Genomic DNA, 25,346 nt, shown 5'->3' on the forward strand with positions numbered 1-25,346 from the left:
CTGTGCAAATGTGATTCAATGAAAATCATCAAACGGAACTATGGATCTATCTCGTTTCCGTTTACACGTTACAAACAAATGCACAAAGACATTATGCTCTGCATCATGGTGTGGTGTAGGGTATAAACAGCAATAAGGAAGCAGAAAATAAACAAGATATAAGTTTTTCCTTGTTGACTTTGCAGTTGTCGACACGTCTACTTCAAAAAGACAAATATCAGTTGTCCTGCCCTTTGTAAAAGCCAGGCATGTCTTAATACTCCAATAAATTAGATTTTTTATAACTAATTTTAATTTCGAAGATGTTACCACCTATTTTAGGGAACAATTTCGTTGAATATTCGATTACACAAATTACACTTTGTCAGTGGGGGTCCTTCATCGCCAGCTAGGCAATGCATGTACTCGTACTTAAGAAAGCAACAATGGAGGCGTAAATTTAAAGGAGTCGTACCAATGTTTAACTTTACAAATTTTCAACAGGGTATTTTCAAAATATTAAAGAACTGTCAAAGGAATATTATTTCAAAACATTTATCATTATTCAGTTTTTTTTTTGTTTTTGTTGATGCCGTCTCCTGCAAAAATTTATTTTCTCAAAGTCGACATGTGGACCGAAAACATGCATTCTGGACATTATAAACAACCAACAAATAGTTTAAAAATATGATTTTTATTCACAAATAAAATGAATCTTGAGTGTTTATCCACCTTTAACGCGAGTACGGCTGACCTGCTGACTAGGGGATAACAGCGGTCCTTAGGTCGGCATGGACTTGAAAGCATTAAAAAGCGAAGTACTTATTTGTTTAGTTATTTCATTTATATGCAGGTCAATGGGAACATGTCATGCCAACGAACAAGTCAAGTGGTGACGACTACGGACACAAAAGCAATGTTTCACCCGATTTAAGAATTACACCAATTGACCAAAATGTAATTAGAGTTATGTTTCTTTTATCTAAAGGTATACAGCATTACAAATTACAAATATTTATTATTCTAGTAAAACAATCCGACCTCTAAAACGCATCCTTCATGTATGAGTTTATGCACTGAACAATCGCCCAATGTAACTACAATTTGTTGTTTGAATTTAAGTCTAGTCGAATCAATGTTGTGCAGACACCTTGGACAAAGTTCTCGCAGCTTGTTTAAATTGCAGCGATATAGTGACGGTTAGAGTAAGACCCCAGCTTTTGTTATTAAAACTTGATTCTTCAGCAGATTTGATGCGCATATAAAATTTCAATTCGATCTCAATTTCTTCGATACCGACCCCCTTTATATGGTCGCGCAGCACTGTGCACCGCAAGGGCGTTGATTGAATTTCCCTCAACAACATTTGCAACAATCTGCAGCCTTTACATCATAAACTTTTGGATAAGCTTTTCGAAGAATAATTAGCATTTGTGCGTATTCAAAATAGGGATGCAAAACAATTTCCATCAGCCAACCAGCCACTTGAACGAGTTGTACTTTCGGTAATTATGTCTTCTACTTTTTCTTTTTCATGAAATTGAAGTTGAGTAAGTGCCCTTTGCTAGTTTCGTCTGCTATAAAAATTCAAAAATTAAATAATAGAAAAAAGAAGTACAAATATAAGAAAGGAAAAATTTGGAGTAGAGGCCTCGAACATAAACTGCTCGACTTGGCGCATTCGACAAAAACAAATACCAACTCAGGCTAAGTTGGGCCCATGTTCCCTTTCCCCCCAATCACCGAGCTTCATCCTTAAATTCGAAACAAAAACAACAACTCATTATCTGCAATGGAGCATAATACAAAGTTCACCTTTGTGTAAGCTCCGCAGCTATGTAACAGTGTCACAGCAACGTATGGCAGCAGGACGGACAGCCCTAAGCCCACAGAATAATGGGGAATGTGAGTTAATTGAAATTTCCACCTTGTACTTATGCTCCTGCAGCCCAAAGCGAAAACGTCTGTCTCTCTACGCCCGTGTTTGCTTTCTCGTAAAGCCGGGCAGCAAGCCATGCTGTCCTCGGTGGAAAAATGATTCTGATTCCCACAACCACCTCTGCAAATGCTTAACCAGAAACGAGAATGATTATTTTTCCATTTAAAATTCTTTACGCCCAATTAAGTAATATATGTATATTGAGATGCATGATGTGAAAAGATGATTACATGCAGCGAACAGTGCAGATTAATATTGGAATGATGTTCGGAAATGGCAGACAATCGATGGGTATGAAAAAGACGACCCAGAGAGTGACAGCAAATGCGAAACTAATGGAATTTCAATGGGGATAATGTCTTCAACTTGGCTAAGTATTGGATGGAAAGTGTTGAGCAAAGATGAGTGTCGTGCAAAAGATGCAATTCATGTTGGTTTCCATGATCTCCAAATCTGAATCGTGCACTTACCCCATGTGTTGGCCAATCTCATTGTGTTCCACATCAACATTCCTCAAATTGGAGATATGACGTCGAAAAGGCAAAGCACACTTAACAAGGCATTCCTATACAGTTTTCTAGTCAAAACATAACTAAATTAACGTCGAGGAAAACAAAAAATTCCAAAAGTTCGACAGTGAAATGAAAAGATAAAATTTAAAGGGAAAAACTAAATAAACCAGTCACCAGGTACTTATTGAACTTTATTGAAAATGTAACAAAATATCCTCTTTTCTTCTTTTCATAGATTATGTGTTGATCTTTGTCTTGTAGATTATTCAGGCCAGAGTGGCGCGTTTTGAGACAAAATCTCGGGAAGACTTTTCCTTGTTAGTAAACCTGGCATAGCTGAAAATAGAGCAAAGAAAATTTATATGACAACTTCGTTCACATGGTGAATCTCGAACTTACGTTTTCTGATACCGCTCGACGTCAGACTTGCTGAGTGAAGGTCTAGTTGAATTGAAGGCCTCAAGCAGATGGGTCTGTTTTATCAAAATTCTGTCGGGGATTTTCTATATTAAAAAAGATTTAACGTTACATACTGACAAGTACATATATTTGTATAAAAGCTTAACCTAGTACAGCCACTGCAATTGAACGGCAATATTTAGAACTGACATTTAAATCCCATCATAATGTGATTGTACCTCGAACCTGTCCACACGTCACGAGCCACACGCCCTCCCATTTGGAGTATTTGCGGGGATATTTCAATTCGGAAGAAGAAAAATGTCTCAATATCGCTGAAGTTCGGTTCAACCAGCAACTGATTGTGAACGGAATATTTTTCAGATATATCGACAGAACCAGATTTCGAAAAATGCGGAACTAAACTTATTTCGTTCGTCTCATGTACATAATGCTTGAAAAAATCCGTTGGGATTTCTTCGAGCCGAGTACATGCAGGGGCGGCCACTCAATTAAGATCATTAAAGTTTTGTCCATGTAATGTATGTTGTGTGATACTGCCGAGGTAGAGGTGCTCAATCGGTAGATTCCGCTGGTTAATAGTTATGAAACACTTTATTTGCCCGACTTTAGCCCGCTTATGGAAGGAGATAACTGTCTGGTACTAGGGTATTTTTAAATTGTGACATTGCGTCGTAGCTAACGACCGGAGGGAATCAGCGTTGACAGAGCGGATTAATTGCTCCACATTCTGGTAAATGAGGATGTTATTGACTTGGTTTCCTTCAGCATTACACGCAATTTCAGGTGGAACATTTATATCGCGGAGCTTGCCGCATTCTCCAGCCACAATCTTCAACACATATACTGCGGAAATGAGAATGCCGTAAGTCAGCAGATGAGAGTTCAGTACCTCCTTGGATATTACCACTGGAGCTACCCAAACCCCTTTCAGGGGTGTCAGGAGGGACATGCATGATCTAGAGAAGTAGATCCAACGATATAAGAGAAAAAGTCTCTAGAAGTCTATCAGGCAGGTATGAATAGCACTAAACTAATGCGCTCATCGATGTAGTCAACCATTAGTGTCAATACCGTCATTGGAATCCACCCCCATCTATTTCGTTCACAATGGTGCAGTCGTTGCAATTTGTATTGACATTTGCAATTCAATAATACGATTTCCTAATACTCGCCAATATGAAACGATTTAGACAGATTAGTTGATGCTGAAAACTTTGCAAACCAGAAGAGGAACTCAACAAAACGTTCAGTCGTGTCATATGAAATCGTAAATGTTGTACCGCTTTCGATAAAAATTTTTTAAACTAAGCTTCAGTAATTTTCGGTGCAAGAGCAACATGCAAAGCCTAGAAATAACTCTGTGACTTTTATAAGCAATTGAATTCCTCAAAAATGCACTATATGTACTCGTACACTATGCAAGCACAAATTTGTTGCGTGAAACACCTCTGCTCGACATTCTGTGGTGTACCACATAGGACTATTGTCCTTTTCTCATTGTTGACACTCCACATCTCATCGTGATACAGTGCATTTGTTTGTAACACAATGATGGAGACGAAATAGACCCATTGTTACTTTGGAAATCTTCATTGAACCACTTTCTGTATCGATCTATGCACGTCTGTCTGTCCGCCTGTTGTAATCAAAGTAGCCCATATTTTTGTAATCAAAGTACAGATCGCATTTATTTTCCAAGTGAGATAAGGTGTTGCATTGTTCATTTGTTTGGCATGGGCACGAACCCTATTATAATTAGTAATAGTCGGTTCAAATTTGGATATAATTGTCATGCACAATTTAACCCGGTTTCAACTCACTACGATATTTAGTACAAGATACCGCATACCCCTTCCAAAGGTATTTCTCCAATAAAAAACCAATAGGTATTTCTCCTTAACCAATGGTTCCTAGAAAATTCCCTTCAATTTCATACCAATTATGCACCAACCTAGCTTCGTTTTGGCATTAATGTTGCATTTTTAAATCATACAAATTTTGTGGAAATCGATTTGGATAAAGATATAGCTCATATATATATATATGTACGACTAAGCTTTAATACACATTCAGTAACGATCACAGTGAGTATGATTTACTTTGCAGAACATACAATACAATACAAGCATACATTTGGTACGCGAAGCTCGAACATGCCCCACTTCTGTCTTTACTCTCTAGTTATCAGGTTGATGAAAATTCAAAAACTCGAGTAAAGTATGGAAAATGCTGATTTCTTATTCAAAATGGAATAAAGGTTAAAATATTTTTGTTTGTGAACAAAGTGATATAAAATTAATATTTACAGCGTTACCTGAAATTCGTAAACACAAGTAATTATATGAATGTTAACCAAATACGTCGGGCGTACAAAATTTCCAAGTTGAACATCCTGCAGCGAGCATCTTTAGTAAAATTGTAGTGTGACAATGTCACCAGTACTAGTGCAAATGTATACCCACACCAAATGTCACCAGTACTAGTGCAAATGTATACCCACACCAATTTCCTATGGACATTTAACATAGGCTTGTCATAGGAGAAGTACCAGTAGTCCATGACTATATTGACTAAGTAGTTCTTGAGCTATATGTAGACATTTGAACCATATAAACACTAGAAGACGATGAGGTCTTTTGAGATGATATGGAAACATTTGAACCCAATAGTCATTTGAATTTTTTAGGAAAATGCTTGTAATAGAGTAAGTATTTTAAAACGTTACATTTTTAATACATGTATTATTTAACAAAAATAAAATAAGGCACAGTTCAATCTGCAAACTATATTTAATTAAATTTAATCCAACAACAAACGGTTTTGTTTTCTCCAGAATGTTGACGATTCTGCAAAGAATTAGCCACAATTGCACCCGAGAGTTTTTGAACAGTGGAATTCCATCGATATTTATATCTAGTTCGATTACCTCATACTTTTCCAAAATCCAGTCCAACTTTTCGTAGTTCTGTTCTATGGAAATAAATTCCACGGGTCGACATTTCTCGTTAACATATTTCTGAGCGGGACGTCTAGACCTTCTTCCGCAATGTTAATTTTCCACGAAATCATTCACAAAACCTCCACCGTCTGCACTGCAAACTTCTGTTTTTATACAATATATTTTTTAAGTCTTTTATAATTCCTTCTATTCATTTTGTTTATATATTTAAAGAATAATCAACTTTTTAACAAAAAAAAAACACACACAAAACGAATTAATTTCCAAAAAAACGATTTGTTTTGATGCGATCTGTAGATCGCAAGTGACATAAAAATCTTATATACACATTTTTATTATATTTTAAATAGATTTTACTGACAATGACAAAACAAACTGTTGACACTGTCATTAGAAATACACTAGAATCAGTGTCCCTAACCAAACTCTACTCGCAAATTGTTGACATCTGAACTAGTACAAATGTCTGGAGAAATAAAGTGGTAACATAAGACACACTTGGTTCTTTGCTCGCAGCGGGGATTTTCAACATTGACAATTGAACAATGTTTCCTTGTGTTTTGAACATGGAAAAGAATGTTTGTAATTGGAAAATATTACAACTGGGTGAATTAGAAAAGGCATCAATTTTTCCAACCTCTTTTATTTGGTAGATTCTAAGATATGGACCTGGCGTATTTGGGCAATATGGGCGTACAAAAAATGTTATCATTGTGGGGAAGTTAAATATTTGTGTGCACTATGTCGAATTCTAGGTAGCGCTGTAATGTTTACAATTCGTTCAAGTCGTTGACACCCTTTGGCCGAGGTTATATATTACGCTTTCAATAAGCACTGATTTATGTCTATAATTCATTTTAAAAGTTTATTTATTCAAAGTTATTAATCTACGTTAAAATAGCGTTGCACTCTCAGTGGCGAAATGAAAGAGGCTGGACCCATTTCCGTCGTCTACAATATACATTTGAATATTCGATATTTACAATCGAAGTGATTATTTTAGATGTCTCGCGTATAATTCGTTTAAAGCTTCCGTTTTATTCCTTTTACACTTTGTACCTTAATATTAAAATAATTTATTTGCAAGTAGTTCAGTAAATGTGTGAATGTCTGCGTAATGACACATACGAGTACATCCCAGAAAAGTTATTGCCAGCAAGACGTGTACTACTTGCTTGATCGAGATTTGTTTTCATGGCACCTTAAAATAAATTAACAATCAATATATCTTATTAATAGAATCGTAAAGTAGAAAAATAGCCTTGTCGTGTCTAGAAAGTCTTATCGGTAATGCTATATAATGTAGTGAGTATTCTAATATACAATGCGTTGAATTGTGGACATTAAAGCGTCATTTTTGGTAACATCAACATCCGCCAACTATGTGTGTTGCCTCTGTCGGACATACGGCCCTGATGCAATCTGAATAATCGACCGCCCTATTGTCGTTCTTGACATGAAGAAGTTCCATATTTTCGATACACATGGAGGCGTAGGTCTTTTCACTGTTTTATGTTAGCGTCATTAAGAAAAGTGCGTCACGATTGGTTCATTTGAATTTATATGTGTATTGATATCGGGCAGACGGCGATTCCAGGAATGTCTCACTCTCGGACTCTTCATCGCTAGAAGAAGGGGGGGTCTCGAGCATGGGCATCGATAGATCCAAATATTCCTCATGCGGCATTGTGCTCGACAGTTGAAGGATTTTGTCCAGATTCTCGACAATTTCCGAGAATGTGGGTCTGGCATTCGAGTCGAAATGCCAACACTGTCTCATCAACATGTAAATATTGAGGGAGCAGCGTGGCGGCTTCTCCATGCGTTGGCCGGTTATCAAATAGCTATATAACTCCTCCGCTGACATGATGTTTGGGTATGGTTGTTCGCCATACGTTAGAATTTCCCACAAGAGTACGCCGTAAGACCAGACGTCAGATTGGGAGTCGTAAAACTTTTCCTGAAGTGATTCAGGAGCCATCCACTTTATGGGCAGCCTACCATTGGTGTTTTTCCGGTAGTAGTCTGTATCTTGAATATCCCGAGCAAGACCAAAGTCGGCTATTTTCATGACGTAGTCATCGCTGACCAAAACATTTCGCGCCGCCAAATCGCGGTGAATACACTAGAAATAGAACAACATTACGTTAGAGGGAGGCGCGTTGCATTGATGATGCTTACTTACTCGTCTTGAGGCTAGATATTCCATGCCACGTGCTATTTGGAATGCGAACGACGTCAGCTGCTTTTCCGTTAGCACCGGCGTTTCCTCCAAGTAATCACTATCTCTTTCTTTTAAACTGCAACTGCCCCATACCGTGTTCGGCCGGTTCTTCTTGAGGAAGTCTTTAAGATTGCCATGAGGTGCGAATTCCACTATGACCCACAGAGGCCCATTTTGACTGCAGCAACCCAGCAGGTTTATAATGTTGATGTGCTTCCCGATCATCTTCATGACTTCCATTTCGCGCACCAAACTTGCCATGTCGGCATCAGTGTGTTCCTCTTTTACCATTTTCACGGCCACAATTGTGCTGACGTTATTATTGGCAGGAGCCCGGGTGAGTCCACTGGCTTGCGCCATAACGACCCGACCAAACGCACCCTCCCCAAGTGTTGATCCCAGGGACAACTGACTGCGCGGTATTTCCCAATTTGAATCCAGGGGAAACTCATATTCGTTGAAGCCTTGGTTGGGATCGGAATTCGTGGAAGTTGTAAAGGTTGTGCGCTGTTTCTCAATTTTTATAACGGGCATTTGTAGGTCGCATGTGCTCCCATCCGATGGCGGTGGCTTGTAAATGATCACCTTCTTCGTCCACTGGTGAACGGTTTCGATTCGTTGCTTCAGAAGTTTTTCCTGCTTCAAGTTGCGCAGCACGTAGATGATGAAAACCGTTCCGAGCAGGAAAAGCAAGACGACAACCGCCCCCACTGTTGTAATCCATGCGGGATGACTGCGCTGCAACCCGTCCCTCAGTGGGAGTTTATCAACGACTTTAAGGTACGCACTCGCCACAGTCAGCCCCAACGAGGTGGCTGCTACACAGGAATACCAACCCTCGTCGTCGTGTGTAACTCTAGAAAAATTTAGAATGTTCGACTTGTCCTGCCCCAGATTCAGTACTATTATGTCGTTTGTTTTGTTCGTGCTCTGGTGGACGTCGAAATTTTGCGCTATCTTCTCCAGATACTCAATAGACTCGTTTTTCTTGACATACTTCAGCCAGTAAATGAATGGCTCCAGGTCGGATACGACTCTGCATTCCAGCGTTGTGCTGCTATAGACGAGCGCAGTTTGATTTTGCGGAAATTTGTCGCTTATTATCGGCGAGGAGCGCAGCCGATCAATTATAGTTATCTTTGTCGAGTGCTCTATGCACCCGTGCACATTGCAGATCCTACACTTGTACACGCCCGAATCCTTAGTTATGGCATCATCCATTTGCATAGACCACTTTTTGTATGTGACTTTCCCCATGTGCCGTTCTATGGCCGTATCATTGAGTGTCCATGTTATATTTGGGGTCGGATTGCCAGTAGCTGGGCACAGCAGTTGCACAGAACTACCGGCTGGCTTGTGAAGCCGTTGGATCAGCTTCTTTACGTTTTTGAATTCTGGAGGACTTTGCTTAGACTCGTCTGCGGGTGTTCTGTTGTCGGGTTCGAGTTCGTGATCTGAAGACTCATCAGTATCGGCCTGTTCCAAATTCAGGGAATTCAGTATCGGCGTCATTTCTCCGGAGCCGTCCTTATTCTCGGCCTCATCTTTTGTAGTCGTAATCATGCATAAGTAGGCACTTGCCATTGCACCATCGAAAGAATTCGTGGCAACGCAGGTGTACCAACCTTCGTCCTCTTCTTGAACACTTCCAAGGCGCAGAAGGTGTGGTGTGTCAAATTGCGTCACCATTCTTCTCATATTCGGATCTTTTAACACATCCAGTGGTTTTAGTGTTTCGTTTATTGGTGTGTCATGCTTCAGCCAAGTGATTTGGGTCTCGACAACTGTCTCCACATGACATTCGAATGTAACGTTTTCATCCATATGAACTGACTGATTCTTCAGACCATTGACGACAATTTTAGGACGCACAGCATCTTCCTTAACAACACGTAAAAGCGTTGAACGGTACACACATCCGATATTGTTGCAGAGTTGGCATGTATATGTCCCCGAATCCGAGATATCGAGATTCGATATCGAAAGTGTCCATTTTTTGAAAGCCGCTTTCGATTTGTCAACATCAATCGGACTGTTGTTCACCAACCACGTTAAGTTCACCGACGACGGTGCTAGTGGAACGCAACTGAACGTAACGTAGTCTCCACTTTGCTTGGTGACGTCGCTGGAAAACTTATTATTCTCAAATTTCGGATAGCCGTTGAGGTGCCGAATGCTTTCGGCATTAATATTCGCTTTGCTGTCGACGTTGGATGTGTTGTCATGTTTACAGGAAATCGCACAAACAATTATGGTTACGTTCGCCCAAACTCGGTCTATATTTTCTTTTTGTGCAGTGAGGCAGCCGTAGACACCTCGTTGTTCTGCGGCTAGCATCTCAAAACTCAGATTTCGATCGGCATATGCAACGGGCGTTTCGTTATAATACCACCGACGTTGTTCAAAGGGGCAAACAACATTTACAGTTTGGTTGAGATTCACTTCTGCGAACTGCATCGCATTGGCCACCAACTGAATGTTCTTCTCATATCCGGCACTGTTCGTTCCGACACTTTTTGCACTGCCGATATCTACTTCACAAACTATTATCACGGCAAATAATATAACTATTGGCTTCATTACGGATGAACGACTGCCTTTGTTTCTCATGATTGTCGCGCGATTCTTCTTGGCCCGAGTCCGAGGGCCGTTGCTTGGAAATCGAATTAAAAACTTTATCTAGCACTTCAGGTGGGTTTGTCAGTAAAATGACGACATTGCTGCTCGTATCCAGTGGTATGAGTGCTTAGGTAGAATGGCTTCCTCCTCTAATGGTGGCTTGTGTCGCTGGCTTTGCGATAGCAACTGACGATTTTATTCAAAACAGTATGTGATTTGCCTTAGTAATGAGCTTGGACAAGCGTTGCTGAATGTGGCACCCACCAAATCGATACTTTAGTAACAGCGTTTACGCAAAAATAGGTATTCGTCGACGTCTGCTGAGGATCGTTATAGAGTCGAGGCGTTAATGGATTCCATCGAACAGGGTGTATACACACCTGACACCAAATCAAATCTTTGGGTCATTGTTATTTTTCAAGTTCGCGCAAAACAATTTTGGTTCGATTGTAACGTTCACTGGCTATTTGTATTCAAGTGTTGGTAGATTGTGTGGTGGTGTATTTTGGTAGCAAGTCACAGCATTTAACTTGGCTTTGTTTAGTCAACGCGTCCGAACCAAAATAAAAGTATGTATTTCCGATCGAGACCTTTCCGGCTAGATGTTCATTCGCAACTAACGACTTCGACGTATTCAAACTCTAACTGCCACTGGGTTCCGAGCTACGAACGTACAAGAGAAGACAATAATCAATGAAAGACACTAGTGCTGGCAATAACGACGTCACGACGTCACTGGATCGTCACCAATGCCATACTGCCGATTGTGCGACCAATCAAATCGCTCGCAAGCGAGAAACGTTCTTCGAGACCAGGAGGAATATATCATCCCCATGACGTTTTCCTTCTGGCTCTCAAAGAATTACCTGCATGTGCTCGAAGAGAACACAAACAACGCACACACTGCATTCCGGATAGATAGGCAGGCTAATGCTCAACACGTTTATGCAAGTACATCCTAAAACCAATAAACATACATGCAGGAGCGGCAGTTAGGTGCTTGGTGTTGCGTTTTGCTTTGTGTCCATTTTCAATACGTCCTATCATCAGGGCACGTATTTTCCAGATTTTCCATAATTTATGCACATTTAACAATGTTTGTTTACTTTCTGCAAGCACTTCGATCTAACCAACAGGTACCCGACGTCTTCAGTGCGATCATTGTTGGTTCCCAGTGTCTTCTTGTCTTGTCTCGTCTCGTTTCGTCTCTTTGTTTGTGTTGCGTGTACGCGCGCTGCATATCAATAACAAATATCCGTTACGTGACTTATTTCTTCCCCTGATTTTACAAATTGTAGTGTGTGTGTGTGTGTGTAAAAGTTCTAATCCGAACAAGGCTCGAGATAACGCAGAGACTATTGGGATATCACTTTGCCCGCATAGCAAGATTACTTCGTTGAAACGGCAGCGATAAACATAATTCTGAGGAATGGTTTGCTTACATGAATATGCATATCTGTCTGTCTGTCTGTTACGCACGGAGTCCACTTCTAATGAAAACTATGATTTTCTTACAGAATAATAGTCAAAAAGACGACGAAAATCCAATTATGTTGAGTTTTCACACGTAATCGGAGAATTTCGTTAATTCAATTTGAGTTGGTGGTTAGGATCAATAGAAATCCAAAAGACCATAGGTAATCTTTCCAAGTCACTGTGCATATATGGGTGATCAAATACCACACATTTCTGTGCCCAAAGACAAAAGGTATAGAAAATCCAACAAGGCTGAGAGCGCCAATTGCTTTGTATAAAGACAAAATATGTTGCTGCAAAATGACATCGTTTGGTATATTTATCACAGTATACAAGCGAAACAACCATCGATATGCGACTCGAAGTTTGGAATCGGAATTGCACCGGTATGAAATGCATTCATGTGCTTACAACTTGTAATGAACTCAAGTCGAATACGACGTGTACAACGGGATATGCATTCAAAAACGTATGATTTGTACAATTATTATATATTACTATTATATTGTTATATATCGCGTCGATCGATTAAGTATACGGTTTGACAAACTAAACTTTTTACATTCCAACATCGATGCTGCAAGTGTTGAGATTTTTTGATTTGAATATTTTATATTTAAATATATTCGACAAACGATTCCATTGTTAAAACTTAAAAAATTCTACGTATTTTAATGTCAAAGCACAAGTCACACAAAACCCATGCAGATAAATGATTTGTTCATTCGATTCGATCATTTTTAATTGTCTTAAACAAAATATCTAGTTCGATTTTTTATTATCTTAAACAAAAAAAAAACATGGATTCATATGCGAAATGTAAGCCCCGCACATTAACAAACCATAAATAGTAATGGGCAGAATGATTAAAGTGGAAAAAACACAACCCTGAAGCTAGGGTGTTGTATCTTCAAATTTACCAATAACAAATGCAAAAAGTTGTTTTTTGTTTATCCGACTCTTTTCTCCCAATATTTTTACATAAAAGAATATCGCCAAAAACTAATGAACTATCGCAGATTTTTCGCACCATCGATTGCAATCTTTGTGAGTTTTTACAAATTGCAAGTCTTCGTACTCGATATTTGGTAATAATTGGAACGACATTTTACCGAATGTTGTCCATTTACCCAAAAATTTAGTACTGAGAACTTACAAATTTTTACTCTACACTTTTGTTCAGTACAGCGTTATCTAAAATTCGATGTATCGTACACAAATCTTCAACTTCCCCACTATGGTAAAAACCCTGTACAGCGTTATCTAAAATTTGACGTACTCACAATTTATATACATGTATTTATATGAGTGTTATCCAAATACGTCGGGCGTACAAAATTTCAAAGTTGAACAACTTCAACATTGACAATTGAACAATTTCTTTTTTTTTTTGTGTTTGAAAATATAAATGAAAGATAAAAAATGTGAATGTTCGTAATTGGAAAATATTACAAAGGTAGAAATTTAATAAAGTACCAATTTTAATACGTTATTACTTGGTAGATTTTAAGATAAGGACCTGGCGTATTAGGGTAATACAGACGAACAAAATATTTTACCATAGTGGTGAAGTTACTTCGAATTTAAGGTAACGCTGTTAAAGAGTCATACATTATTAAATTCACCCCATTATAATATTATTACAAAAATTATGTAACACCTCGAATATTGGTTCCCGAAATGGGAAACTATTTATGGATCTTCCTATTTGACCGAGCTATGTATGTCCGTCCGTCCATCTGTCCATGTTAATTTGTAATCACGCTACAAGTCGCACTTGTGGCCCGATCGTCATTGAAAATGGAGGTGGGGTTAGAGTCAGAATAAAAGTTTATCGGTTTTGGAGATAATCGCAAAATATTAAGGGGCCACAATTGTGCACCAAACGACGCGGAATTTTGTATAGAGTTAGGCTTTAGTGCTGAGCAGAAGCCTACCACTTTGGACTGTCATTGGACAATATGTAGCAGGTAAAATAAACCATAACTTTTATGTCAAAAAAATCAAACACCAAATACATTAAAAGGTCACTTCTGACCATTACAGTGATTCTGATAGCCAAGATATGGGATACATTTGCTATATATCCCAATATATATACAATGTATATGTAACAGAAATAGATCTCTGTTATTCTGTTTATAAGTCAAAAACCGCAGGACTGATTTTTACAATTCTCATCAATTCGAAATGGTCTCTTGCCAGAAAAGGATAAAATCTAAGAAAATCGCGTAAAAATGACAATTTTCAATTTTTGTCATTTTTTTATCGCCTTTGATTATTTCAATTGAACTTACAATTTTAAATTTTACATTTTCTAAAGTTTTCTACACCCCATATACACGTCGCAATTATCGTTAGGGTTAGGGTCAAAATTGAAGATGTACATTTAATGGTTCAAATGGATTTCCGGATTTTGCAGTCGATCTACAGATCACAATTGAAAACCAATCGGCACGGAATTTTGCTTGAGAAAGAAGTTAATGACAGGGCAGAAGTCTAGCATTTTGGATGACCATTGGATTATATTTAGATGCGAAATGGACCACAACCTACATAAAAAAAATTGTTTTGAATACCTAATAACACTACGAAGTACGTAAATATGGGGCAGATGCCCCGGTCAAAAAAATAAGGGCAACATCTGGGCAGCGTTCTATAACATCATTTCAAAAACGAAATCTTCCAAGATGGATTTGGAGATAAGGGGGCTTCCAACATGTTGTAGTGTTGTAGGGTATCACATGGTTGGCCCCGCACGACTATAGCCTTTACTTACTTGTTTGTTTTTGGTTTCATACTGTGGCTTATTTAATAAAGAATAAAATGGAGTAAAAAATTTGATTCTGATAAAGATTTTCTAAAATAAGCATAAGGGTCTTCGTCGAGTTATAGTAGCATAAAGCGAAATTTTAATCTAAAACAAAAAGGCCACAGTTTTCAACATTTTATAAGACATTAGTTTGGGAAACACATTCTGTGGTACCATTGGTTTTAAGCGACTAGAATGCCGAAAACGTAGTAAAACTAGAAAAATAGTCTCTTTTTCGGTAAACTGTAATGAAGATGGAGCCGCCGCCTTCAGTCATTGTTTAGTAAAAAAATATATATTTCCTAGAGGCTCATATGATTTTGCTTGCAGCGACAATGTGGTTCAGTGGCAGATGGAATTATATCTTGAGGCAAATTTTATTATGTAATTGCTGGGGTTGACGTTTTTTGTTTTAAAATATGTTATAGGGTACATACCTCTTGTCCAAACTTTTCAAGAGCTTCTTTTACGGCAATCATATTGGCAGATGTTAGGACGCTCTGAATATCAGCACCAGTATAATTTTCCGATCTCTCGGCGAAGTAAGAGAAATCCACTGACTCGTCAAGGGCTAATGTTGTGGATAACGCTTCGAAAATTGCTACGCGGGCAGAAAAGTCGGGAAGTGTACATTCAACCAATCGGTCAATACGACCGGAACGAAGTAATGCCGGATCCAACAACTCGGGCCGAGATGTTGCTGCAATCACACTAACACCTTGTAATCCTTCGACACCATCAAGCTCGGTCAGCAACTGATTCACTACGCGGTCCGTTACGCCGGTAGAATCGTGGCCACGTTTGGGTGCTAAGCTATCGAATTCGTCAAAGAAAAGAAGACATGGCTTTGCACTCCGTGCCCTGTAAAGATACATAATATGATAATAGTTAACGTACTATTTATCTATTGGTTATGTTATGCTTCTTCCCCAATTTAATTTGCTGTATCACCCATAATGCCAATGTCCATGTTTAATTGAGCCAAGATTGAAAAATAACTGGGCATTGTAGCCAGAGGACGTTATAATCTCCAATATTAAATAAACTAAACATGAATGCAATTCATTGTATTCTACTTTCCTTTGTCTCGCTGTCAATTTTCATACTGAGAACATATTATAGCCGAATCAGTGGTAAATGAGTAAATAATCCAGTACAACGGCTCTACGAAACATAATGTATACTAGTTCAGTTAACTCCTCAGAGGTGTATAGCATTTATTACATTAATTTTCACTATATTTTTTATGTTTTCCGAAAGAGAAGAAATTAATATTTAAAATACAAACAATTTTTTATCTTTTTTGTCAACAACAAGGTAGTGTTGCCATTTCTTTTTTAACTGTCGATGTCGCTTCTTTTCCCACCGTAATACCATTTTTGAATCGGAGCGACGGCGATGGCGACTTGCACATAACGTCGACGTCTATAGACACGACAACCGACTCTAGATCAAAATGCCTATCAGGCAGGTCTGAGTGGCATTCATACCGATGCAGTCGCAGATGCTATCAGCAATTGCAGGATGAATGCCGTCCTCGGACACATCTTTAGAAAATAGTAATAGAAATAAACGCAGCAACCATGGATTTTCTGTATGACGATTTCGGTTTGCAACAATACGAAATACTTATCGTACTTATATTGGTGATGAGCTTAAAATTAAATAAAGTCTATTGAAAGATGTCCATCTGCCAAATAATGGAACAGTCCCAATATAAGAGATCTTCCATATTTTGGGAACTAAGAGGATAACGGATTTGTAAACGTCCGATATGTCCTTTTGGTCGTATTAAACGCAGAAAAAATGATAAGTCATATGTGTGGATCGATTTCTCAAGTGATGGACATGTGGGATTTGACCGCATAGTTTACCGAAGCTGAATGACCAGAACAATTAAAAGGATTTTAAAACTATAAACGGTTGTATTGGCAGGTGATATTCATATTTTCTCTTCGAAGATCAGTATTTTCATTCATAGTGGTTTATAATAGATAGATGGCTTTTCAATAATTGCCCAAGTGTGTTAAGTACGGGTTACATGAGATCTTTCTAATCGGTATTATTCTCCATTTTACGGGGCATAAGTTACCGAAATACACCATGTAATTTATTGCTGTAAACGGCTGGCGTAGTCGTATCGAAAATAGCAAGTAGATGCGTCGTAACGACTAATTGGTATTATGTGTGTCGTATGCGAGAAATTACAACTCTGTATGAAATTCTGTTACAATTTTCGTACCACAAGACGCGTTCTAATTCGACAAACACTGCAAAATTAGTCGTTAGAGATTTTGTTGCCGACAACACAGAAAAGTTTTTCCAAATTGACATTACAACAGAATAATATACAAAATGGATTTGAATAAGAAGCATATATCAACATTACAAGAATATATGAAGTTACATCTATTAGCATTTCGCTTTCTCTAGATTTTAAGTCGTTGTGAACAATTTGACGAAATGATCCAGATCTTGCAAATGAATCAAAATTTGGCTAGAGTTTACAGCAATGGCTTGAAAAAAATTAACATCAAGGAAGAATGGAACAAAATTGGTGCAAAACTCAATATCCTAAGACCGCCGGTTCGAACAGGCGAGGCTTGTATGAAAGTCTGGGCCGAATAAAATTGAGGAAGACGCTAGTTCATAATAAGGCAGAATGTCGTGCTACAGGTGGAGGGCCCTTCAAGCAGTTCATTTTAAGCGACACGGAGGAAACAGCATCACGCATGTTACAATTATAGACAATTGTAAATGCAGGGAACCAAGCAATTTGAATTCAACAGCGTCCAACACTTGGTGAACAGAAGACTGAGGAGGAACTATTTGAAGGGTTTGAAATTAGTGAAGACAAGAAAGCCCTGCACACTGACTCCTCCAAGCGTAAACAGACTACCACGAAATATGCAACAGAAGCAGGTTGTGGTAATCCAGGATGTCTGTGCGCTTCCCTCTGTAAGCACAAATAACCCGCATTATTTTTCGCCTCACGTTTAAATCATTGTTAATATACTCATCTTCATACTCAGCTAAATAATTGCCAGGACTTAACATATTTCAATATTTAATTAAACGTCGTTTTAATTCAACCATTTAAACTGACGCTTTTATTTTTTTTTTTAACCGGGTAGCTCGTAAATTTAAAAAATGTTTATTATTCCAGAGCACCCTGCATTTTCATATCTATTACAAAAAAGTCGTAGTCGAAAATTGTACATAATACCAAACATTTCTAGTTACGACAACGCCTACGACTACGTCTACGACACTTAAACGCCTACGACAACGCCAACCATAATAAGGGTGCATATATTACTCAATTTCTGAAACGACATGAACAAAAACAACTTGCACATTTGGAATGACAAAAACGAGCTTACTCCACTCTCCAACTGAAAACTCAGATAAAAAAACATTGGCATAAACGGATGCAACTAGCATAATATTTATATGGACTCGTAAATGTGATGTTGTTAGTGATCGCCTTACTTCATGTTTGAAAAATCTTACCTATTAAATAAGTTGCGAACGTTCTCCTCACTTTGTCCAATATATTTTGCGAGTAATTCCGGTCCTTTAACAGATATTGTTCGAAGGTTCCACTTTTTAGCAAGTTTTGAGACTAAAAACGTCTTTCCAGTACCAGGCGGCCCGTAGAGAAGTACACCTGCTTGGTTACGCAGAGGCGATTCGTTAAATATTTTTGGATACTATTATAAATATTTAACAAGTTAATGTTGGTATTTCAATTGGCAAGCTTAACTCCTTACTCTTGACGGCCACATGAGAACTTCTTCAAGAACGGAGGTTACCGATTCTAAACCGTGTACATTATTTTCATCGCATGAATCACCCACATCAGAAGTATGGTCGGTGGTTTGATGACTCTCTATTCCTCTTAGGCAATAGGAATTAGTGTTTTCCAAAGACTTTTTCAAATGTTCGTTCGAGAGCACCGGACGGGTTTTACCTGCAAAATATCGACAAATTATGAATGGACAATTCAAAGAAAGGCTTTGTTGCACATTTATAACTCGAATGAATAAATAAATTTAATATAATTACTTAAACGATATGCGTAGAATATTGCTCTTTCAATAAATTGCACTAAATCTCCTTTGTTGTACCCCTCCGTTAGAAGGGCGTACCGCTCAAAATCCAGTTTGTCAGTTTCAATGTGGCTACAAAGTTCCTTAAGTACCACTTCCCGGTCTTGCCTCTCTAATCCCGGCAGATTTACAATTGTTTGAAAAAGGTGTCGGCCTCGTGGCGAGTATACGCGTTTATTGAGAGAATGCACTTCGTTGGCAGTGGCTATAACAGCAATTGGATGAGACGTTGTATATTGAACGACAAGTTGATGGACAACATCGGCTATTCTATTGAAGTATTCGTTGTCTTGTGTTGCCTGATCACCTGATGCATGAGCCAGGACATCTAGGTTTTCCAAAACCACAATTGAAGGCGCTTTTTGAATACATGTAGTAAAAACTGTCCGCAAATCTTTTTGCACAGACTCGGCCTGTTTGTAAAAGAAAACAGAAGAATTTATTGGTCGGGGCGTTGTTTTTGTTTAGCAAACATACCTTTCGCCCTTTGCTACGTGTACAGTTAAATATTTCAAAATGACAGAAGTATGGTTTGCGAACCAACTCATTAAGTATACGCTCAACCAGAACAGTCTTCCCAGCACCCGAAGAACCTAAAACACCACTAAAATGTTAATACTGTCAGTGAGATATGTCTCTTACCTTACCTGTCAAAAGAATATTCGCCTGCCGCAAAACAGAATTTGTAGAATCTAAACAAAGGTTTCTTCTCAACTCACTTATCAGATCTTCAACTTTTAAATCGAAATCACGAAGCTTTATAACATCTTTAGAAAAGATCGGAGTCTCAACAGGGGGTTTAACGCAAAGTATGTCATCGACGTTTCGCACCACATCAGCAGCGTATATTTTGCTTTCCTTTAGAAATTGTGAATCGACCGCGCAGTAATGAAAGTGTTCCGGTAGTATGCCAACCGTTACAACGAGGTCGTCCTCTAATCGTACAACTTCATTTTGGTTCAATAAAAGGGGCGTTTCTTCTGTTTTTTCTTTTACAAAACGTTTAAAAGCGTTTTCTACTACCTTATAATGCGTTTTCTTGTTGGCGAACAATTCAATTTTCTCAACAAAATTGACAACCATTGGCTTCGGTTTGAGAACCACCTTTTCCAATTCCTTCAATTCTAATAGTTTCATCAGATTTGCAGTTATCTCTATGGTGGGGTGAATTGTTGTCAGAAATTCGCCGGCAGTAATCAAGTTTATGCGAACGTAGTATTCACGATCCTCCATGGTACGAAGACAGTAAATTAACATTGGGTCCATATTAGGCGGCCAGTTAATATCATTGACGAAAACGTCCGATATTTGTGTGTCATCCGACCATGACCCAGATATAACTCTGAACTCCACAAATTTACTTGCTTCTCTGCACAAGTCTTTCTTCAAACGTTCCATTTTGTCGTGCCGACTAGATTTGGCTATATTCTGATTATTTTTAAATTGTTTACTGGTCGACGATTTGGACAGCCCCTGTTCGAAAACGCCCCGTTGATCGCCATTGGGCACATTAGAGGCAGTTTTACTGCGCAGAATATTTTCAGTTGCTCCATTTGAGTTACTACTGATAACATCAGGCGATATAATCAATTGTGTTGTATGGTCAATTCTACCATAAGTGAGATTTGGTTTCAAGCGATCTATACGACACAATAAAAATGATGTTCATATTTATGATTAGTTTCAATTTTCGTACTGTTAAGCCTTTTTAAAAGAGAACACTTGATCCGAAGGAGAACTTATTTTGCACTTACCCACCGTCAATGCTACTTGTATGGATTTATTTACCCAAACTATTAAAATTTGATTGGAATTGACAATGCGTGTCTGCTCCAAAACACTATCCGAGATGTGTTCACTACTCAGCTCCTAAAAATAAAATAAGAAAGGTAATTAAATTTGCGTTTCCAGCACTAACTCTCGTGAGGCAGCTTACTATTATTTCCCAATCCTTTTTCGAAACGGGTGTAAGGAAGACATTTCGCAAAATGGGAACATCCACGACTAAAGTGCATTTTACAAAATCATTTTCATTGAGTCCTAAAAGAAATTAAAGGCCTATGAATTAGGACATGTGTTCGTCAATAACGATCGACAGTGTTGTAAATGAACTATAAGGTCAGTGGATCTACACTTAATTCGGAACTATGATGCGTTTCAAACCATAAAAATCACGTATATAGGTGCATAACTTCAAGTTTTTGCACTTGCATCGCCGCATTTGTAATTATTATTGTATTTTTATTATTTTCTAAAACTTAAATATATAATGTAAATGATGTTCATGTATATTTGGATTTACAATTGAAGGGGATTTCCCTTCTACCAAAATAGGTACACTTAAAAGAATGATTTGGGAGCAATAGAATAAAACATTTAAATTAATTAAATTTTCATTTAGCCTACTAGAATCTAATGTTGTTGCATGTATAGCATTGTCCGACGTCAAAAGACATCTTCACCTTTTTTGCATTTGGTGCGAGTTGTAATTATTAGGAGTCGACCGATATTTATACTAAGTTAGAAGGAAATCGTCAAAATTGTCGTTATGTTATTATACAAAGTGTTGACACTTTTTTTGGAGGAGGTATCAAATTTGAAGATTTAGCGTTGGTAGAAATATTGAATTATTGAAAATTGTAACGCTTTGTGGAGGTGGTAATAGAAGGAGTGGGCCGATATTGTCCATACTTCCATCTGTAGTCATATGTCCGAAGATACATAAATCTAAAGCAAACCTAAAACTAAAACAAATATAATTCAAGAATAAGGACCATATATTATATGTTTGTATTTACAAATTTCATTAGATCAACATTTTCTATATGTTGCGCACGCCATAGGGCCATAAAACATAAAATAGTTTATGATATTTTCTCCAGAAATTTCTTAATTGATACGCAGTAATTGTAAGAAGTTTTTGTCAATGGAGTAGGTCCAATCCCTTAATGGTTTTGTTTGGAGAGTTGCTTCTCAACTATTTTTAATGTCAAATATTAAATTGTAGAATATAGACTTGTGGTCGAAAGACTAGATATTTTGTTATACAAATATATGAAATGAAATAAAGTAAATCAGAACTCATGCGACACGACTTTTAATCCGGCGGGTTGTGAAATGTTCTTATAATTGACACACGGACTCAGTTTCTAAAAACGTTTGATCTGTGTATTGCGACCTAACAATTAACCCTAATAGTAAAGTTAATACATGTATGCCATGCAGGCCTTAGGAGTCAACATTGAGAAGCAAACATTATTTAATTCTTGCCTACAGAATATTTATGCGTGCACATAACCACTGTTTCTTCAAGGCAAACATTAAGATATAAAAATATATTGCTCTGCTTCTACATTGCGATTTGCGATTTGTGCCAAATTTATTATTAGCTGGTATAAAGTGTGCTCACCAATCTCTTTGGCAACTCTTGCGTTTATAGCAATTTCGTTGTCTTTACTGCTGCCTTCCGGGGCCCAAGATACATAGTGCGTTCGTGCTTCGTACTGCAACTGAAGACATCCATTGTCCTTGCGAAATTAGAATGAGTTTCATATTATTAATCTTATCGAATAATCTTAATAATCTTATCAGTTGTCACCTTTAATCTTGTACTTGCGAGTGCTACTTACATATGTGGACACCACTTTATAATAGCTCTCGGGTAACAGAACAAAATTGTTTTTTACAACTGGCCGTAGTACAACTTTGAATGCACGCTTAAACATTATTTACAGTGCCGCGAAACTTTTGCAACAGGCAATTAAAAATACAGCTACAACTCGGGAATCAAAGACTTCCAACTGCAAGGACTCACCAAACCGAAGAATTCTACGGTTTAACTTCTTTTTCTCACTATTTTTGCCCAATTTAATTATTAATTAACGACAAATACACGACCGCTTCACTCTCTTATCATAAGAAACATTAATTTTAAAGGGGCCAACAGATCGAAAAAGAAGGCATTCAGGGCTTAGCAGGTCGAAAGCCAGACATGAGCTGGAGTTCACAGAGTTCACCGGATCGAAAACATGAATCCCTTGCAGGGTTTTGAAAATCGGTCCCATCTAAACATAAACAGCTGTTTAGAGATCCTTCAGAGAAATAAATAAGGTACTGTTTATGCACGTTCACACAATTTCCGGAAAATTTACAAAATTTCAACTGCTACTACTCGTTGCTCAGCTGTTTTCTGTTGTCATCTGTGTGTTTGTTGTTGTTTCCGGGCATATGTGGGCAAATGTCAAAAGTTTCCCTGAGAAACAAACTGTATTTATAAAGGTAGCCGTATGAGCTCAGAGAATAAATTCGTTGTTCTATAAAAATGTGTAATGATGAAAATGCTGAAGTCGATATGGTTATTTGAAATTCCACTAAATTTTCATCTCATTGTCAAAATGTCAATTCATAAAACCATTGTATAATACTAATCAGAGATGAAAACCAGTTTTTATGTTTAATCAAATTTGACAAGGTAAATTACAGAAAAATCAGAGTGGGATTGTTTCCTTTTGTTTTTTTGATTTCACTGTGCAATTCTTCTTTATTTGTTGTGTGAAAATATATAAATTGAAATTTGCGGTAAAAAATTATTCATATAAAAAAAAAAATTGTTATAAAACATAATACATAATACCACAAAGAAAAGCAAGAATTTACTAGTTTTGCAATTTTCTTTGATATCATAAAGGTAAAATCGGTTATCGTAGTAAAAACATTCACATTCATGCAGTTCTGGAACAGACCAATTGATATGTAAAAAATAATTAAAATATATACAAAAATAAATGCTTTTAAAACAGGTTGGTATGATATTTCAAGCAAAATGTTTAATTCTAAAAATGTTTTGACAGTTCATTGTCACGGCAGCTGTGTTGATGACTGGCTAAAGTGGCTTGACTGGCTAAAGTCGTCGAAGAAGCCAGCCGATGACTAAAGGCAGTCAAAAAAGCCTTATATGTACTCTCACCTTTAACCTTACCCTGGACATCCATTCTTGTTCTATAAAAATGTGAAATGAAAACTTTTATAAAGGAAAGAAATGTCAAATGAAAAATTTTATAAAGGAAATATTTTTCATTTCATATTTTCATAAAACAAGAATCCAGCCCTGCATTGACACACATAAGTGACAGTATGACAAATAATTGCTTTGTTCCAGTACCTGCAAGAATCTACTAGTTTTGAAATTTCTTTCGATATCACAAAGGAAAAATCGGTTATCGTATTAAAAACTTTTACATTCTTGCAGTGCTGGAACAGGCCAAATTCAATTCCGTTTTAAGCCACACGCCGTCAAAAATGTGATATCACTCTCTTCATATTTTTAAATTATGTCTAACGCCGTCATATCGAGGCCCTTGCCGTCTAGTTTCGCTTATTCTCGTCAGACACAGAAAATATATTTTTAATTTCTTGCGATCGAAATCTATTTTCACATCTGTCATCATGTGTAATAAATAATAAGTCGAGCCCAAAAGCACAAACAAAATAGATGCATATGTATTTTGTTATGCGCTTGGAAAAGATTTTTTTATGCGCTTGGAAAGGCTTTTTTGACTGGCTAAAGTCGTCGAAGAAGCCACCCGATGACTAAAGGCAGTCAAAAAAGCCTTATATGTACTCTCACCTTTAACCTTACCCTGGAAATCCATTCTTGTTCTATAAAAATGTGAAATGAAAACTTTTATAAAGGAAAGAAATGTCAAATGAAAAATTTTATAAAGGAAATATTTTTCATTTCATATTTTCATAAAACAAGAATCCAGCCCTGCATTGACACACATAAGTGACAGTATGACAAATAATTGCTTTGTTCCAGTACCTGCAAGAATCTACTAGTTTTGAAATTTCTTTCGATATCACAAAGGAAAAATCGGTTATCGTATTAAAAACTTTTACATTCTTGCAGTGCTGGAACAGGCCAAATTCAATTCCGTTTTAAGCCACACGCCGTCAAAAATGTGATATCACTCTCTTCATATTTTTAAATTATGTCTAACGCCGTCATATCGAGGCCCTTGCCGTCTAGTTTCGCTTATTCTCGTCAGACACAGAAAATATATTTTTAATTTCTTGCGATCGAAATCTATTTTCACATCTGTCATCATGTGTAATAAATAATAAGTCGAGCCCAAAAGCACAAACAAAATAGATGCATATGTATTTTGTTATGCGCTTGGAAAAGGTTTTTTTATGCGCTTGGAAAGGCTTTTTTGACTGGCTAAAGTCGTCGAAGAAGCCAGCCGATGACTAAAGGCAGTCAAAAAAGCCTTATATGTACTCTCACCTTTA

At 37.5% G+C, this 25,346-nt stretch overlaps 2 protein-coding genes across 3 annotated transcripts in view; both read right to left on the reverse strand.

Annotated features, from left to right (window-relative positions):
* Positions 1–23,317, reverse strand: part of LOC131803073 (uncharacterized) — a 104,256-nt gene extending 80,939 nt beyond the window's left edge. The window contains exons 1-12 of one of the 2 annotated variants that reach the window (XM_059124001.1): positions 22,685–23,310; positions 22,465–22,582; positions 20,992–21,095; positions 20,810–20,924; positions 19,703–20,695; positions 19,533–19,648; positions 19,012–19,468; positions 18,717–18,916; positions 18,457–18,656; positions 15,381–15,804; positions 2,830–2,933; positions 2,574–2,766 (exon numbers count right to left, since the gene is read on the reverse strand). In XM_059124001.1, the coding sequence (XP_058979984.1) occupies positions 2,697–2,766; positions 2,830–2,933; positions 15,381–15,804; positions 18,457–18,656; positions 18,717–18,916; positions 19,012–19,468; positions 19,533–19,648; positions 19,703–20,695; positions 20,810–20,924; positions 20,992–21,095; positions 22,465–22,582; positions 22,685–22,780 (2,997 nt within the window). In that variant the 5' untranslated portion in view covers positions 22,781–23,310 and the 3' untranslated portion in view covers positions 2,574–2,696. Of the gene's footprint in view, positions 1–2,573; positions 2,767–2,829; positions 2,934–15,380; positions 15,805–18,456; positions 18,657–18,716; positions 18,917–19,011; positions 19,469–19,532; positions 19,649–19,702; positions 20,696–20,809; positions 20,925–20,991; positions 21,096–22,464; positions 22,583–22,684 lie in introns of those variants that run through there. The other variant, XM_059124002.1, reaches the window with a different exon arrangement.
* On the reverse strand, positions 5,554–12,402 carry LOC131803072 (fibroblast growth factor receptor homolog 1-like). Its single transcript, XM_059124000.1, has 2 exons — positions 7,998–12,402; positions 5,554–7,937 (listed from the first exon to the last, which is right to left on the reverse strand). The coding sequence occupies exons 1-2, from the start codon at positions 10,644–10,646 to the stop codon at positions 7,362–7,364; spliced, it is 3,225 nt and encodes a 1,074-aa protein (XP_058979983.1). The 5' UTR covers positions 10,647–12,402; the 3' UTR covers positions 5,554–7,361.
* Positions 23,318–25,346: the final 2,029 nt, after the last annotated feature.

The sequence above is a fragment of the Musca domestica genome, unplaced genomic scaffold (assembly GCF_030504385.1).
Source record: "Musca domestica strain aabys unplaced genomic scaffold, Musca_domestica.polishedcontigs.V.1.1 27, whole genome shotgun sequence".
Classification (NCBI taxonomy): domain Eukaryota; kingdom Metazoa; phylum Arthropoda; class Insecta; order Diptera; family Muscidae; genus Musca; species Musca domestica.

Coding starts and splice junctions, on each gene's coding strand:
- LOC131803072 (XM_059124000.1), bottom strand. CDS start 10,646: ATGAGAAACAAAGGCAGTCGTTCATCCGTAATGAAGCCAATAGTTATA. Junction 7,938..7,997: donor AATATCTAGCCTCAAGACGA/GTAAGTAAGCAT, acceptor TTCTATTTCTAG/TGTATTCACCGCGATTTGGC.